Source organism: Mirounga angustirostris, unplaced genomic scaffold (assembly GCF_029215605.1).
Source record: "Mirounga angustirostris isolate CCGP_5_RB_7025 unplaced genomic scaffold, mMirAng1.0.hap1 SCAF_7, whole genome shotgun sequence".
Lineage (NCBI taxonomy): Eukaryota > Metazoa > Chordata > Mammalia > Carnivora > Phocidae > Mirounga > Mirounga angustirostris.
Window position 1 is genome coordinate 111,904,856 of NW_026991715.1, and position 16,620 is coordinate 111,921,475.

Consider the following 16,620-nt stretch of genomic DNA (forward strand, 5'->3'; position numbering starts at 1 on the left):
TAGTTCTGGAAGAAGCTTGTGTGTACACGAGACCTGCACTCGCATGAAGCCCATGTAAACTGCTCTCTGAACTGAGAATGTTTTCCCAAAGACTCAGAGGCCCTTCCTCTAAGCCGTCTCTCCTTGGAAAGAGGCTCTTGTCCAGATGGTCCTGGGCTGCAGCCAGCAGCTGAAGTTTCCAGCAACAAGGCCAAATGAAAACGCTTCCAGACTGGAGGTGCAGGTGACAGGCCTCAGCCCACCCTGCCCAGGGGACTTCCCGGGCCTCCTTTGGTCCCTGTTGCTGTGCTCGCCTTGGGGGGTCCCTCATCCCCAGCCCACACCATGCCCCAGGCCGGGGAAGCCGGAGCCTGGCCAGACCCTGGAGTAGATGTGATTCCCCGCCCCCTGCGGGGGAAATTTCCACTTTCTGGGAAGAGTTGCACATTTGTACAGAGGGGCCCCTGGTTGTCAGGGAAACAGCAGGGTTTCCTCCAGCTCTGCTGGGGTTGCAGGCAGATCTCTGTCCTCTGCCCTTCACCCCCAGCCCCACCTCCTGTCTGTCTGCTGACTGCAGTTTGGGGGACTCATGATTGGGCGCTGGAGCTAAGGACAAACACTACAAAGCCCGGTCAGAACTTGCCGCCAGTACAGTGAATGCCTGGCGTCCTGGGCTCTGCCCTTGACATATGTTAATGTCTCATCCTCCAACAGCCCTACAAGGCAGGAAAGGGAAAGCCCCAGTTTTGTACTTGAGGTGACCTTGAACTCAGAGATGAGCAATGTGCCCGAGGTCATGGAGCTAATAAGTGACAAAATGTAGTTGAATCCAGTTCTGTCCATCTGACTCCACACTTGATCTTAGCCAAAAGGCTGAGAAGCGATTGTCCATCGGACTCCAAAACCTGTGTTCTCCCCGCTGTGTCGCACCGTCTCCAGCAGGGTTATGGGCTGAGGTCAAGAAGGGCCGATTTCCCCTACGGTGTTGGTTTTGTTTTTGTTTTTTGGTGGCGGGTATGTGGAGAACTGGAAAGCACTGAGCTTTCCGCCCTGGTTTCTCCTCTTCTAGTTCAGCTCCTTGTAGGTCTTACTGAATAAGCCAGATAGAGTTTATTATTCTTACTTTTAAAAAAGTAATACATAGACATGGCTTAAAAAGATCAAATGGTACAGCCCTGACTGAAATGGAAAGCACTGGCCCTTCTTTCCCCTCTTGTCCTGGGAAAATTGCTTCACTTCCACCTTTGCCTTCCTGCTCTTCCTGCTGAGAGTGCTCACCGGCCCGCGCCCCCTTCTCTTCCATCTTCCCAAGCCAGTGACGGCCCTTTCTCCATTTCTTTTTAGGTGTAAGACATTTTTGTTGATTTCTTCCCTCTAAACCCTGTCTCCTACACCCTCCTTTGATAAGATCCTCTGTCCTGTTTGTCCTCACGGGGAGGAATCCAGAGCCTTTACCGTGGCCTCAGGCACTGGTCCCCGGCCCCCATTTCCTGCTGCCGCGTTAGCCGCCCCAGTCCTTTGACCACACACCCCTAGGTAGCCACATGGTTGATGATCCTCTGACCACTTGGCCTGGGCTTCTACTGCTTGTCACTCTCCCCTGACGACCAAGCGTTGTCTTTTCTCCTTACTTTTTGCCATATGCATTTGTTATTCTTCCCTGTTATAGAGTAAGCTGCAGAAAAACAAGAGTTTTAAAAAATCTCTTTTATTGATCGCTATACCCTCAGTGCCTAGAGCAGTGCCTAATCAGAGCAGATGCTCAAGAAATGCTCATTGACTTACATGGGAACGCTAGCCCTTCAGATACTTGCAGCAGGTGGCCCAGAGCCCTTTGAGCATTCTCATCTGCAGAACGTTAAGCCCTGGCTTCTGGAACCATTCTTGGTGACTTAGACGTAGAGCATGCTTGGTGCAGATAGCTTGGACTCTGGAATCTGGACTTTGTTGAATTCCGTTTTAAGCTGTGTGCCTTTGGGTAGATGATGCAACCTCCCTTACTCCCCATCCTCCATTTCCTCCCCTGGGGAAAGGGAGAATCTGATGATGGGAAAGATTGCCACGAGGATTCAGTGGGACATGTGGGAAAGTGCCCTGGACGGCCTGGAGGAGTTGTGTGGTCAGTGATCATGCCCTGTCTCCCTCTCAGTTCCAGGTCCCTCTCCCATCCTGGTGTGAGTGGACCCAGGCCAGTCTATCCATTGTCTTCTTCTTTTTTTTTTAACGATTTTACTTATTTATTTGAGAGAGAGAGAACACATGAGAGGGGATAGGGTCAGAGGACCAAGCAGACTCCCCGCCGAGCAGGGAGCCCGATGCGGGACTCGATCCCGGGACTCCAGGATCATGACCTGAGCCGAAGGCAGTCGCCCAACCGACTGAGCCACCCAGGCGCCCCTATCCATTGTCTTCTGAAAATGCGTCTGGCCTTGAGGCAGGTCTGGGTGTAATTTAACCTAAAGGGCTGGGGGCAGCTGGAAAGCAGCAGGGGGAGCATACCTTCCCTTGGGAGGCAAGGAGGGTGAGGAAATTGGGGGAAAGCATGGAGGGGACCGGATCTCATGGGTCTGTCTTCTCCACAGCATTACCTGCTGCAGAACCTGAGACCATGGCCAAGCCAGCACAGGTAAGGAGCCTCTCCCCTCCTGAAGACTGTGCTCCGCCTTACGTGGGCTCCTAGAGTCACTAGGCCCGCTCTGCTCTTCATCTAGAAGGGAGCAGTAGAGGTTCTCAGGCTTTGTTTGCTCCCGTTACAAGTCACGACCTTTTCCGTTGCACGTGCCCAATGGCAGCACACAACCTTCTAAGCAGAAAAGATGTGTATTGGCTTACGTGACTGAACAGCCCAGAGCTTCAGGTTTGGCTCGTTCCAGGGACCCAGATGGTATTGTCAGGATTCTGCCTCTGTGAGTTGAACTTCCTCTGGGTGGCTTCCTCCGTGGGCAGTTCTTCCCTCGTTTGGCACTCTAGCCACCAGCTGCCCCAGGCTTCCATTCTGCTTCCTGGGCAGCCTGGAGGACACAATATACTTTATTCCCGGTGATTCCAGGGCAAGTCCTAGGTTTGGTTCTCATTGGCTGGGCCAATGGTGACTTGGATTCAGGCGGTAGAGTTGGTCCTACCTGAACTGCATGGTCCAGAAGTGGTTCCCCAGGGAGAAGGCTGCCGGACAGGCAAAAGCATGAGAGGATTCTCTCTGCTCTGGACATGGAAGTGTCCCTTGTCACATGCATCTGGGATTAAATTTCCCTGCTTAGGAGACCTCTGTCTTTCATGCTGCAGGACTGTCTGGCTGGGCAGTAGAAATTGAGGTGTGGTGGAGCTTTTTTACTCCTGGGTGTGGTCAGGATCGGGTTCTGTCCTTGGGCAGAGCTAGGTGTCTTTCTCTGCCAGGCTTCACCGGAGACTGACCCCTGTTGGCTAGCATTAGAAAAGGAGATACGGCCACTGCAGTGATAGGATGGGGAAGGGAGAATGAAACCAAGGGACGTCTGACTAGGCCCCTTTTGCTCCTCACTTCAGTCACAGAGCTACTGGCCACAGACATAATACAAATGCTGTGTGATCTTGGGAGAGTTCTTTACCCTCTCTGGGCCTCAGGTTTCACGACTTGCCGGTGAACAAGGGCCTTAAGGATATCTAGTCACAATTTTTTTTTTTTTTTAAAGATTTTATTTATTTATTTGACAGAGAGAGACACAGTGAGAGAGGGAACACAAGCAGGGGGAGTGGGAGAGGGAGAAGTAGGCTTCCCGCGGAGCAGGGAGCCCGATGCGGGGCTCGATCCCAGGACCCTGGGATCATGACCTGAGCCGAAGGCAGGCGCTTAACGACTGAACCACCCAGGCGCCCCTCTATTCACAATTTTTGAAGAGCAGTGTTTCACATGATACAGGGTCAGCCCTCAAAAGAGTCCCAGCTGTGGCCTTCCTATCAGCCTCTGAGGATCGCGCTTTGCACAAGGGGCCTCTCTGACCAGGAGGAAAAAGTGCTAGTGGTTATGGGCAAAGGCCCAAGGCAGAACTTGCTATTCCCCATTTTCTATATGTAGTCATACCGCAGCTACTTCTTGGGAGGCATTCAAATTGCAGGGTTCTACATGACCTGAGTGGACAGAGCAGATCCTGGGAGGTCAGAGCGGCCAGGACCCCCGGGCACGGATCTTTGGAATCCTGCTCCAGTGCTCCCGGCCATGCTTCTGCCTGGTTGACCCATGGTTTGTTGTTGCCATGGATGGACCAGGGGCCAAGAGACAGTCTGCAAGCAAGAGTCCCAGAGTGGCAGAGCCTTAGGGGTCCCTCATCCCATGAGATGAGCTGGAACCCCCCCCACACACGGCACTCATGCTCTGGCGGAGGCAATAAAGGAGTTTTGTGGGCACACAGGTTAAGGAAGCTGGGAAAGGTGCCTGGAGAGAAATACCGGAGGAGAGGAAGGGGACTGATGTGCTCCAGGGGCAGGGGATGCTGGAACAGAAGGCCAGAGAGGAGATGGCGCGGTGTGTGAGGGGCAGCAAAGGTTAATTTGGCACGCTTGGCGTGCAAGGGTTTGGGTAAGGGAGGAGGTTGCAGAAGACGAAACGGGGGAGTTTGAGCAAGGTCTTTCTTCCGTTCTTGAGCTGAAGTTTGTATCTGTTGCTTCCAATTATTGACACCCAGTTCTGCATCTTGTGCACCCCCTTCCCAACCCACACATACCCCCACACACACATGCACAGAACAAGTCACTCACTCTTTTCTCCGGCGCAGATCACCCCTGGTTATTTCTGCTGTGTTAATTGTGCTGTTCTCCCTGGCTTTCCTTCTAGAGGAGGGGAACTTGGGGCTCAGAGATGTGAAGAAATAGTGTGGTGTCAGAAAGGTCCTGGACGCATGGCTCTGTGGCGTTCAGTTCACAGGGATGTTCTGGATTGGAACTTGCCAACTTGGGGCGTCTGCACTGAGCCCTGAAGCATCTGAGCTGCCTCCCCGAATGTTCTCACTTGCCCTTGCCTCCAGGACTTGACCGTCTGTTTCCTGTGTGAAGCCTTCCCCGTCTCTGCTTTTCTGTCCCCTGCCCCCAGCCCTTGGGGCCCTGCTGTCTCTCATCCTTTAGCACTCAGCGTAGAATTCCCCTCCAGGAAGTCATCTTTGTTCTGCTCAGAATATATTCAGTCATTCATCCATCCAAGTGCCTGTCCATCCAGGAAACAGATATTCAGTGGGTGCTTGGTTGTGCCAGGCTCTGCTGGGTGCAGGGGTGCGTCGGTGAGAAAGACCAACACTCCTAGGGCTTTCTAAAGGGACTGTCTCTTTCTGGTCTGGGTATTTGGCATGTGTTTCTCCTGCTCTGCCCAGGGGTGTGATCAGGTTGCAGGGGACTCACGGATGGCGGGAAGAGGGCCGTGTCCCTTTCTGGTCACCCGCCATGTCAGAACTTTAAATAGCAGCCCTGCACCCACGCATGCATACCTCAGAGGAACAGCAACTGCAAACATAAACCAAGGAGTCAGCCACACGTCTGGCCAGGTCCTTCAGTGTGGGCAGCGGGGGACGCAGGAGATGGTTGGAGGCTCATTTTTGCGTTTGCTTCTCACTCCTTTAAGGCACCGTGTATGTGGGCCGCCCCCAATCCGTGCACAGAGCCTTTCCTGGTTCCCTCCCCTCGCTGGAATTGGCCTCCCCTGTTTTCCCAAATTACTCTGCCTCTGTCTTAGGGTATTTATGGTGAGTTCTATGCTAATTTGTGTGCTTGTCTCTCTCCTCTGGGTCCGAAGCTCAGGAAAGACAGGGTCAGGTCTTCTTTCTCCCTGAATCTTCAGCCCTTAGCACTGGGCCTGGCCTAGGCTAAGTGCCCTCTCACCATGCTGTGGGCTCAGTGCTTGGGCTCCCGTATCCCCAGCCCTCCCAGCTCTCGGCCACTCTCCTGGCCCCATACTTCCCTGGGGCCACGTAGCTGACCCACATCTGACTTCTCTGTGAACCAGCCCATTGTGCACTCAGATTCAGTGTCTGGGATCCTCTGGCTCTGCCTCTCTTCCCTTTCAGCCTGGGGACCCAGCCAGCTTGTCCTCAGATGCCAGCTGCTAGCTCAGTTTACTGGGCCCAAAGGGCAGCATCTTGCCTTGGCACTGAGTCTGAGGGTGGCTCTGGGCTTCCCTTGGGCCACAACCTCACCCTCAGAAGCTGGCAGCTGCAAGGTTTCTGGAGCTGGAGAGCAGAGGGGCGCAGGCCAGAGAGCTGGGCTCTGTGGGACCCCCGGCAAGAGGCTTTTCTTCCTTGGGCTCAGTTTCTTTGTTTCTGTGATACAGATCATCTTAAGTGCTTCTGCAAGTTGGAATCACATTAATGGAGGCAAAAGGGCTTTGTAAACTGTAAAGTGCCATAAAGGTATGAGGAGCTCTTGTTACTCTTGCAGGGATCATTTCTACCCCTTGCACTCAGCCTGGCTTTTTCCTCTCTCCCAGGTCCTAGGAAGGTTGTGCAGTGCTGTGGGCTGGACAGAGCCACCGTCCCGCAGGGAAAGGGCACAGTCCTTGGGGCAGGCCGTGGCAGGAGGTACAGGGAGAGTCGTCCCTACCCTTGCCTGGGCTTTCTGTAGTCAGGGCTTAATTTTCGGGGAAGGGAACGCAGCCTAGACTCTGCCTATGGCCAGGGTTGAGAGTGTGATCTGGGGTTGGGGCTGGGAGCCCCGTTTAAGGCTAAGGTCAGCAGCTTACCTTCTGCTTTGTCTCTCCACAGGGTGCCAAGTACCGTGGCTCCATTCATGACTTCCCAGGCTTTGACCCCAGCCAGGATGCCGAGGCCCTGTATACCGCCATGAAGGGCTTTGGTGGGTGCTCGGCCACCAGCAGTGAGGCCCTAGGAAAGGGAGCAGGACTCACTGGAGCTGGGGGGTGTCCCCACATGTGGGCTCAGCCCAGAGCCCTTCTGGGGGTGAGGGTGGGGGGGAAGTGTTGAGATGTGCTCATTCATTCTTTTGTCACCTCTTTTTATTATTTTTCATCATTTTATAATGAAATATTCCAGACCAGCCCAAAGGTCTAGGGAATAATAGAAGCTTCCCCCATAGACCTGCCACCCAACTTGAGAAATAACACTTGCTTCCTCATAGAGTTGAAACCTCCTTGGTGGGTCCCCTCCTGAAGCGTCAGGCCCGGCTTTCCTCTTGGGAGTAACCACTACCCCGAACTTGGTGCTGATTATTCTCTTTTATTTTCTTGTTGTTGAAAGAACCCTGACTTGGGTGTTAGGATACCTGGGTTTTTCTAAGCCAGGTCTCATTGTGAAAGCTTGGATGAGTCCTTGCTCCTCTCTAGGCCTCAGTTTCCTTATGTGTCTGATGAGGGGCTGGGTTACAGGCCCTCTGAGCACAAATACTGTGGATGCTATGATCCTTCTCAGTAGGGGCTTGACAGGTCCCCATAGATCCTCCGCCACCGACACCACCGCCTGATGAACAGAAGGCTGGTGCTGAGGTCTGCGGGGAGCAGCCCTGGTGGGCTTCCTGGAGGCAGGTTGGGGGGGTCACCGGTGCCCTCCTGTCTTCCAGGCAGTGACAAGGAGGCCATACTGGAGCTCATCACTTCTCGGAGCAACAGGCAGAGGCAGGAGATCTGCCAGAGTTACAAGTCCCTCTACGGAAAGGTAACCGTGGCAACCACAGGGCGGGTGGGGTGGTGCTGGGGGCTGGTCTCACTCGCCTGTGTGTTTGTTGTATTCCAGCTCAGCCTCCATGCTGACACTTCTGCGCTCCTTCTGCTCTGCTCTTTAGTCAGGCCCCATTCTGCCACAGATAATTCTACAGCACTTGCTCTGTGCTTGGGCGCTGGGCTAGGTGTTGGCGCACGCAGGTGACGAGACCTGTGAGGCGTCAGCGCTGTGGACTCACAACAGTGGGAGAGACACCCAGTAAACAAGCGAACAAACAGTGCTGGGGGAGAGGCACGGTGCCATGGGCTTGGATCCTGCACCGCCATTTGCTCGCTGCGTGACTTTGGGCAAGTCACCTGACGTCTCTACACCCGTTTCTTAGGGTTGATGAGAGCCCATACCTCCCAGAGTGACAGTTCCAGGGGCTTACTTAGCCTGATGCCTTACAGAGTAGGTGCTCATTAAATGCAGTTCTTATAAGCACTCCTCCCCTCCCTCCTCCATCTCCTCCCTCCCTCCCTCCCCCCCCAACCCCTGACCTAGGACCTCCTTGCTGACTTGAAGTATGAGCTGACGGGAAAGTTTGAACGACTGATTGTGGGTCTCATGAGGCCACTTTCCTATTGCGATGCCAAAGAAATTAAAGACGCCATCTCGGTAAGAAGTGTGGATCTGTGTGTGTGTTGGGAGTGGGGGTGTGATGAATGGGAAGATTCTGGTCTCTGCAGCAAGTACTCACTGAGCCCTGCGCCCGCCAGCAAGGTGCCCTGATGTAAGAGGCAGCTTGCTCAAACCCTGTCCCAGAGGGGTGCCACAGTCTCCAGATGGCCAGATGTGGGACAGATGTTGGTGTGAGACAGACCTCATAAAGGGGGCCCTTGGCCTAGACTCCACCACGGCAGCCTATAGCCCTGAGGAAGCAGGATACAGGGCCATAAAGACAAACTGCCCGACACCCCAAGGCCAAGGGCATACTAAAGGAGGGCAGGAGGGTGGCTTAAGAGGGTGTCACAGAAGATGAGAGATCAGGTTGGGCCCAGAAGCTCCAGGGAGGATTTGGTTGATCAGAGTGGGAAGGTCATTCCAGGCTGAGTAAGAGGTCAGGAGAGGTGGTGGAGGTGTGTCCGGGACAGAAGTGCGGCTCGGTCTGGTTGAAGGAGAGGGTGGCTCCCTAGCAGGCAGGGAGGGATCAAAGCCCTCAAGTGTACCTGCACTTTACAATGTGTAAAGTGCTGTGAACTTTGCCTCAGATGAGCTATTCAGCGTGGATTTACTTGACATATTGGTAAGTTTTGCGATGCGAGAGGTTGCCTTCTCCATGTCCTTGTGAGTTGGGCAGAGCCACTGGCAGCCTTTCCATTTTACAGATGAGAAAACGGGGGCCCAGAAAGACAACGTTTCTTAGTGAGAGGTCACAAAACAAGCTGCTGGCAGAGGCAGGACTAGAACCTATGTCTTTTGATTCTCAGGGCAATGGCTCCGGTCTGCTGCCTGCAAGCTGTGGTAGGAGCACCCTGAGTGTTGGGGGTGTCATAGCTCTGGCCACTCCAGGAACCCAGCCCATGGCTGGCGGTGGCCTCCCAGCCCAGCCTGACTCCGACGTCTCTTCTGTTCCCCCAGGGCATTGGCACTGATGAGAAGTGTCTCATTGAGATCTTGGCTTCTCGGACCAATGAGCAGATCCACCAGCTCGTGGCAGCATACAAAGATGGTGAGATGGGCAGGGGGCGCCACTCAGGACTTAGATATGAAATGAGGGTAATTGCAAGGGTGGGGACCCTAAGATTATCCATCCACCTTCTTTCCTCTTGTCCTCTGATCTGTCCATCGTTTCTCCATGTCAGAAATAGCAGCTCTGTGTAGCAATGTGCTAGTTTCTCAGGATATGGTGGTGGGCAGAACCCATGTAGTCCCTGCCTCCTAGAATTTACAGATTAATGAGGTAACAAGGGATACAGACGACACACAGGTAAACACGATGATGACACATTGTTATACGATAAAGTAACAAGAATCAGACTTTAATTCGGGTGGACCTGCTCCAGACAAGTGGTCAGAGAAAGCGTGTCTTGGGAGGGAATGAGAAGGAGCCAGCTGTGTAAGGAGTGGCGAGAAGATCCTGGCAGCGGGAATGGCAAGCCCAAATGCCCTGGGGCGGAAATGAGCCTGGTAGATAGTGTGAGGCCAGAGTGGTAGAGGGCAGGGCAGGGTCACACAGGGCCTTGCAGGCCAAGAGAAAGAGGCGATGTTTGATTCCAAGGCCAGCGGGAAGCCAGGGAGCCTGTGATCAGGGAGGGCATTAAGAGTCACCCTTGTTGCTGTGGATTGGGGGGGTGGGGAGCAGAAGCAGGGGAAACAGTTAGAAGGCTGTAGTCACCGTCCAGGTTGTCGCCTACGGTATCTGGAGTAGGATGGCACAAGTGAGGATAGAGGAAGTGGACAGATTGCATCTCAGTGTGTCAGGGGTCCGTGCAGAAACCTGTGGAGGTACCCCCTGGGTCTTTCCATGACCAGCCCAGAGACTGGGTGCTGGGATCATATAGGGGGCAGCAGGGACCTTTATCCTGGGTCCCCGAGGTCTCACGGGGATGGGACTAGAACTTCTGTTCCTTCCCTGCAGCCTATGAGCGAGACCTGGAGGCTGACATCATTGGCGACACCTCTGGCCACTTCCAGAAGATGCTCGTGGTCCTGCTCCAGGTTGGTCCACGTTGGGGCCCTCCCAGAAGCTCTCTACCAGAGTGCGGGCGGAGGGCTGGAGGCCCCTTCTTCCTCTTGCCGCAGACAGCGTAGCCTGTGAGGGGTTACCTGGTGGCTCCTCAGGTATAAAGTCCCCATAAGCCGTGGCCACTCCCCAACACTCCCCATTTATCCTCGAACCTGAGATGGTTTCTCTCTCTCACCTGGGTGTAGAATCCGAGCACCCAGGGGTCTGCTGGGCCACCCCTGGTTTGCACAGGCAGGTGACCCGCATTTCCCTTTGCACACATCCCTCCACTTTTGTTCCCCGGGAAAATCCCCGCCTGTGACCTCCGTCCTCTCTTCACCCCCACCGCTCCCCCTCCTGCCTTTGCTTCCCCAGCCGGCATGGCCCACGAGTCACCAGCAGGGATGTGGCATTTCTGGGGCTTCCTGCGCTGCATCTCCTACAGCCAAGCCCCGCCGCTCCTCCCTCCCACCCGCAGAGACATGAAAAAGGACCATGAAGAGGCTGCAGACTGGCTTCAGTCTGCCAAGCTGGTTTTTTCCCCCTTGGTTTTCTACACAATGTGTTTTTTAAAAAATACTCTGAGTTAGTTGCTAACATTTAAAAATAGGGAGTTTTGGGGGCGCCTGGGTGGCTCAGTTGGTTAAGCGACTGCCTTCAGCTCAGGTCATGGTCCTGGAGTCCCGGGATCGAGTCCCGCATCGGGCTCCCTGCTCGGCGGGGAGTCTGCTTCTCCCTCTGACCCTCCTCCCTCTCATGCTCTCTGTCTCTCATTCTCTCTGTCTCAAATAAATAAATAAAATCTTTAAAAAAAAAAAAATAGGGAGTTTTTGCTCGAAAGCCAGATTTCTAGGTGCTTTAGAACCATGGGAAGTTCTGGCACTGGCAGGCCTGAATTTTGAATGGCTGCAGGGGGCTGGAAAACGTCGTTTCCCCGCACCCCTGCAGTTTCCCCTTCACCTGCCTGGCTCCCTGGAAGTCTCTGGCATTGATCTCAGGCATCGAGCAGTTTCAAGCCGACACTTGTCAGAAGCTTTATATAGAAATTAAGCCACTTCTTTGTTTCTTTCACTTGCTCCCCTCCCATACACAGCGTACCCCAGCTGCTCCCAGGTCTTTTTCTCCATTGCCATGGCAGTCCATATCCCATATTAAGCAGCTGGGGAATTACCAGAAACATCAGGAATGGGAAAGTGTGACCTTTGCCCCCAAGTGCAAAGCTGTTTGTTCTGGAGAGTTCCAGCTCCTTCTCAACATCTAACACCAGATGGGCAGTGCCGCAGCATGCACTATAAATGTGCGGGCTCTGTCTTCTGAAGCTCAGTCCTCAGGAGAACCAGGGGCTCTGAGATCCTGAGATGCCCAGTCCAGGGGCAGGAGGAGACCATGCCCACGGAAGCACGATGCCCGCTAGGGCTGGCCCCGTCCCCTACGAGTTCTGTTCTTTGTCGGATGGGGCACAGGGCCTGGGTGGGACAGCAGAAATACCAGTAGGATTTGGTGCTTTCAGTGCTTGTGAGCTCGGATCTCAGGGCCCAAGTCTCAGATCCTCCCTGGTGAGTTCTCTAGGTTAAGGTCTGGGAACCCCCGGTAGAACGCAAATGTGCAGACTTTTTAGCCCTGCGGTAATCATAGTTGGCGGGCATCGTGAGCCATACGGGGACTTGTGCGGGGTCCTGTTCTCAGTACAGGCTCTGGCTTGCTCTGGAATGGGGCTCCTGGAGGGACCTTGGTCATTACCAGGACTCCCCTCTTTGGTCCCAATTCTGAGGATGAAGGGAAAAGCCAATGAGAGGGACCCTATGATTCCCCGCAAAATAGATGCTTCGGTCTTGATGCAGTGGCAGCTGAAGTCACTGCTCCAGGATACGTCTGGGCCACCACGCTTTCTCTACCTTCACAGTCTCCACCCCTGGTATCCAGGCCTCTCCCCCCCCCTCGCCCACCCTGCCCGGCTCTGGTTTGAACCCTGTGTCCCTGTGTCTCTGCCCAGGGAACCAGGGAGGAGGATGATGTGGTGAGCGAGGACTTGGTACAACAGGATGTCCAGGTAAACCAGCACTGACCAAGGGCTCTTGGGGCACAGCAAGGGAGCCCCGAGAGTGGGGAGCTTGGGGATCCAGGGAGGGGCTGGGTGCCGGGGAAGGGCTGGGTGCCGAGTAATTTGCATCAAATACCAGAAATAACTGACTCATGGCCAGCATTTTATACAGTGCTTTGTTGAAGAAGGACTTAAATTGTTTTTCAAAGGTACACAACATATATAAAGTTGGTGAGCTATATTTTGGAGCTTTTGTCATTTGTTCCTTTATTCATTCAGTTAATTAATATGTACTGAATACCTACTATGTGCTGGGCACTCTGCCAAGCACTGGGGAATCACTAATGAACAAAATCAGACAGTACTGGGAGAGATAGGCATAGATTCATCGTACACACCTTCTCTGGGATATATCATTACATTCCAGGTGTTTTGAGCCCCACTTTGTGCCCGTGATACTGCAGGGGTAGATACAGAGAAGGCTAAGACAGAGTCCCTGTCTTTGAGGAGCCCATGCCATAGTGGGGAGCCAGGCACATAAAGTCATTATAATATACAGTGGAGCAAGCAATAAAGAAGCAAAAAACTATAGGAGCCTAGAAGAGGGAAGGAGGAGAAGAAAGTGAACTCTGCTTTGGGGATATCAAGAAGTACTTCAGAAACAAATGGGACATTTAATCTGGGCCTTGAAGGTTGAGTAGGAGTTTCCCTAGAAAGAAAGGAAGGTATACAGGTGTATGCAAAGGTCCTGAGGCTACCAGTTACTTGTATGTTCAGGGATCCAGCAGCAGTTGATTAGCTTGGCCAGCAAGTTCTGTCTCCTTTCAATGAAGTCCTTTCTCTTCCCCTTCAGGACCTGTACGAGGCAGGGGAACTGAAATGGGGAACAGATGAAGCTCAGTTCATTTACATTTTGGGAAATCGCAGCAAACAGCATCTTCGGTTGGGTAAGTTCCAGAGAAGAAAGACCTACAGCTGCTCCCTTGGGGGTTGTGCCAAGAATTCCATTCTTCCTTCCTTTTCTACTAATAGAGCAGGATAGTTACTTCATCTACAATGCAAGTACTAGTCCTGATTTTATTAGATGGTGGTTTGTGTAGTCCCTCAGCAAAGTCATTGACAGGATGCTCTACCTTCCCATCTCAGTACCAGTCCTGTCTTCCTGTTGGAGTGTGAGGTACACAGAGTCCCTCACATCATACCCGGCTTGAGTGCACGGTGGCTGGTGGTGTGCATGACCTCCCTGCCAGCTAGCTCCCCAAAGATCGGCCCTACCTTCATGCTGGGTGCCCTGGTCCTGGCCTCCCCTTCTGAGGTCCTGGTTTCTCCTGTGTTCTGGGACACCCTCAACATCCCTGTCTTCCTGACTCAGTGTTTGATGAATATCTGAAGACCATGGGGAAGCCGATCGAAGCCAGCATCCGAGGGGAGCTGTCCGGGGACTTTGAGAAGCTGATGCTGGCTGTGGGTACGTCCTGACCTTGCATTCCCAGGGGCATTCGAGGGATTCTGGGATTCTGGCCCAGGAACAAGAGGCCAAGAATGGGAAAGGGGGACTATATGATCTGGCAGCAGGAGGCAGTGAATTCTGCAGGTTGGTCAGGGGGGCAGAGTGGAGGCTCAGGTACTGACTTCCCACCACTTCCTCCCCAGGTGTATGTGGTAGGGCGAGGTAGAGCTGTGAGCCCAAGCTCGGGGAAAGAACCAGAAGGAGAGCAGGCTTGTGTAGAACACGTACCGTGTGCTGGGTGCTGCGCGGGGTGTTTAATCTTTAAAAAAGCCCTGGGCGGAGGGGGCATGATCTCCATTTCACAGATGAGGAAACCACATCTCACAGAGGCTGTGTCACTTGCCAAGGGGTAGTTCTGTCATGACTTGGGGGTGTCCCGGGCACGGGGCTTGCCAGGAGCTGACTAGCCAGTGGTGGAGTCAAGATGCAAATTCAGGGCTTCTCCCAAATCCGCTGTTGACTTGGAGCAAGTCCCCTGTCCTCACTGGGCTTCAGCTCCCTCATCTGATAAATGGGGGCAGGGGTGAGGGACTGCCTGACCCCAAGGCCCTTAGAAGCTGGACATTGCAAGAATCAGTGTGTCTGAGTCTGGGCTGGGTTGTATGTGTGTTCTGTGGGGGAGAGCTGTATCCCCGGCCTCATCCTCCTGCCCAGAGCTGTCCCGCTCCCAACTCTGTTTCAAGCAGTCAGGTTCTGGCTTGCTCTGCCAGCAGGATCCAGAGTGCATAGCTGCCAGCACTTTCTGCTGCAGCAGGATCTAAAGAAGCACCTCTCCCAGCTCCGCCCCAGACGCTACCCCCCACCCGGCCCCGTTCCGCAAACCCCCCAGAGGACTAGAAAGGTGAAGTGGGTCTTTAAGATGCACAACCCACATTTCAGCAGCCCGGTTCCTGATTTCTTTATGCTCTGGGTTTGTGTTAAAAGGGGGTGGGGCCTCGGGTTATCAGAAGCCTGGGTTCTTCCTTGGTTTGCACTTGGTGCTCCCCAAGAGGTAAAGATAAAGAAGGGGTCAGGCCGCCCCAACCCATTCTGAGGCAGCCAGAATAACTCTACCTCTTTTTCCCTCTTCTCAGTAAAGTGTATCCGGAGCACCCCAGAGTATTTTGCGGAAAGGCTCTTCAAAGCCATGAAGGTGTGTGGTAGGGTCAGTGGGAATGAGCTTGTGGGAGGGGGTCTCTGCCTATCCCCACGGGACTGTAGAGACGCTCTGACAAGTCTGTAGGGCCCACTCACTGGCCAAAGAGAGCCCTCGGGATTGGCCGCAGGAGAGAGGGATGGCCCTTTTCCCAGGTGAGCTCCCGAGCCTGGGATGCTTTCTGGTCTCACCCCTGCCCCCCCAAATACCTGCTCCAACCTCAGGATTGATCACCTGCGCTTGATTCATCCAGCCAGATGGGCTGGAAACCCACACATTTCAAAAATATTAATTGACCAGAATGTTTCTGTACAGTGTCTGTAGATTACACCACTTTGGAAGATACTTGTCATTGTCTTCTAAGGCTCATGATGTTTATCTCTGTGACCTGGCGATTCTACTCTGGATGTATACTTGAGAACAGTGATTCCCACTCTTTTGCACACAGGACACATGGAAACTGATGATAGTTCCATACATCTGCATTCATGATAGTACATGAATGCAGAGGCCACAGATCCAAGGCCCGGGAGCTCAGACCTTCCTGGCCCTGGTTGCCCATCCCACAAGGGCAAGGGAACTATGGCCCATTCACTGTCTTCCAGAGGGAGGTCAGGCAGCTCAGCCCGGGAGAGAAGGTTCCTGTGTGCATGCGTTCCTAAGAATGTGGCAGTGTTATCTGTGTTAGGAAAAATTTAGAAACAACGCAATGTCCATCCGGAGTAGCAGGAGAAATAAATGCGAAGTGGAGTGTTCACAGCATTCCAAGATATACAGACGTAAACAATCTATGCTTAGAGTTACAAAGTTATGATGAAATTACAAGGGAAACCAAGGATGGGCTGATGTATGAGGGGAGGAAGGAAATCAAAGTAAGAGGGACACATGGGGAGCTTCTGGGGGAATGACAATGTTGTGTTTCTTTTGTTCTTAAATTTAATGTTTTGTCACAAAAATTGTATTTCCAACTCAGCTGGGGGCTGTTAGCACTCTGGCCTCCTCTCAAGTTCCTGTCCCCCTAACCCACTTGTCTTCCAGGGCCTGGGGACTCGGGACAACACCCTGATCCGCATCATGGTCTCCCGTAGTGAGCTGGACATGCTTGACATTCGGGAGATATTCCGGACCAAGTATGAGAAGTCCCTGTATAGCATGATCAAGGTGAGCGGAGCTAACGGTACAGAGAGGAGCAGAGGACTTGGGAACCACTCCCAGGGGAAAAGAACTGTCCCGGAAAGCTGGGAGTCTCTTGGGAATTCCAGGAGCCCCTGTCTCATGGCACATTCAGGGAATGTGAGACAATTCAACGGAGAAGTAAGTGTCTGGCGGCGCTTGTGAGTCACGAAGCTCAAAAGGAAGGCCGGCCTGGGTCAGGAAGGGCATGCAGGCTGAATTAAGGGTGAGGACTCCATCCCAAGGGCGGTTGGGGTAGAACTCTTGGCCCCGGGCCAGGTGACTTGTGATGACTGGGGTGTCCAGCCCATGACACTTGGCCAAGAGACAGAGAGTTGGGTTTTTTCTTTTTGGGGTGGGTGAGGTAAAGCTTTATGAGTTCCAGCTATGTCCCCTGAACTATGTTTCCAAAGAGGAATTTTATAGGTATTACATGCAAAAATG

The 16,620-nt window shown here is 53.3% G+C and overlaps 1 protein-coding gene across 2 annotated transcripts in view; it reads left to right on the forward strand.

Moving 5' to 3' along the window:
* The window catches only part of ANXA6 (annexin A6), a 45,405-nt gene that overhangs the window by 6,602 nt on the left and 22,183 nt on the right, over window positions 1-16,620 (forward strand). For both annotated transcript variants that reach the window (XM_045902437.3, XM_045902443.3), the window contains exons 2-12: window positions 2,562-2,605; window positions 6,699-6,789; window positions 7,510-7,604; window positions 8,154-8,267; window positions 9,231-9,321; window positions 10,231-10,310; window positions 12,311-12,367; window positions 13,212-13,305; window positions 13,731-13,826; window positions 14,942-15,000; window positions 16,042-16,164. In XM_045902437.3, coding sequence (XP_045758393.1) covers window positions 2,588-2,605; window positions 6,699-6,789; window positions 7,510-7,604; window positions 8,154-8,267; window positions 9,231-9,321; window positions 10,231-10,310; window positions 12,311-12,367; window positions 13,212-13,305; window positions 13,731-13,826; window positions 14,942-15,000; window positions 16,042-16,164 — 918 coding nt within the window. In that variant the 5' untranslated portion in view covers window positions 2,562-2,587. The remainder of the gene's footprint in view (window positions 1-2,561; window positions 2,606-6,698; window positions 6,790-7,509; window positions 7,605-8,153; window positions 8,268-9,230; window positions 9,322-10,230; window positions 10,311-12,310; window positions 12,368-13,211; window positions 13,306-13,730; window positions 13,827-14,941; window positions 15,001-16,041; window positions 16,165-16,620) is intronic.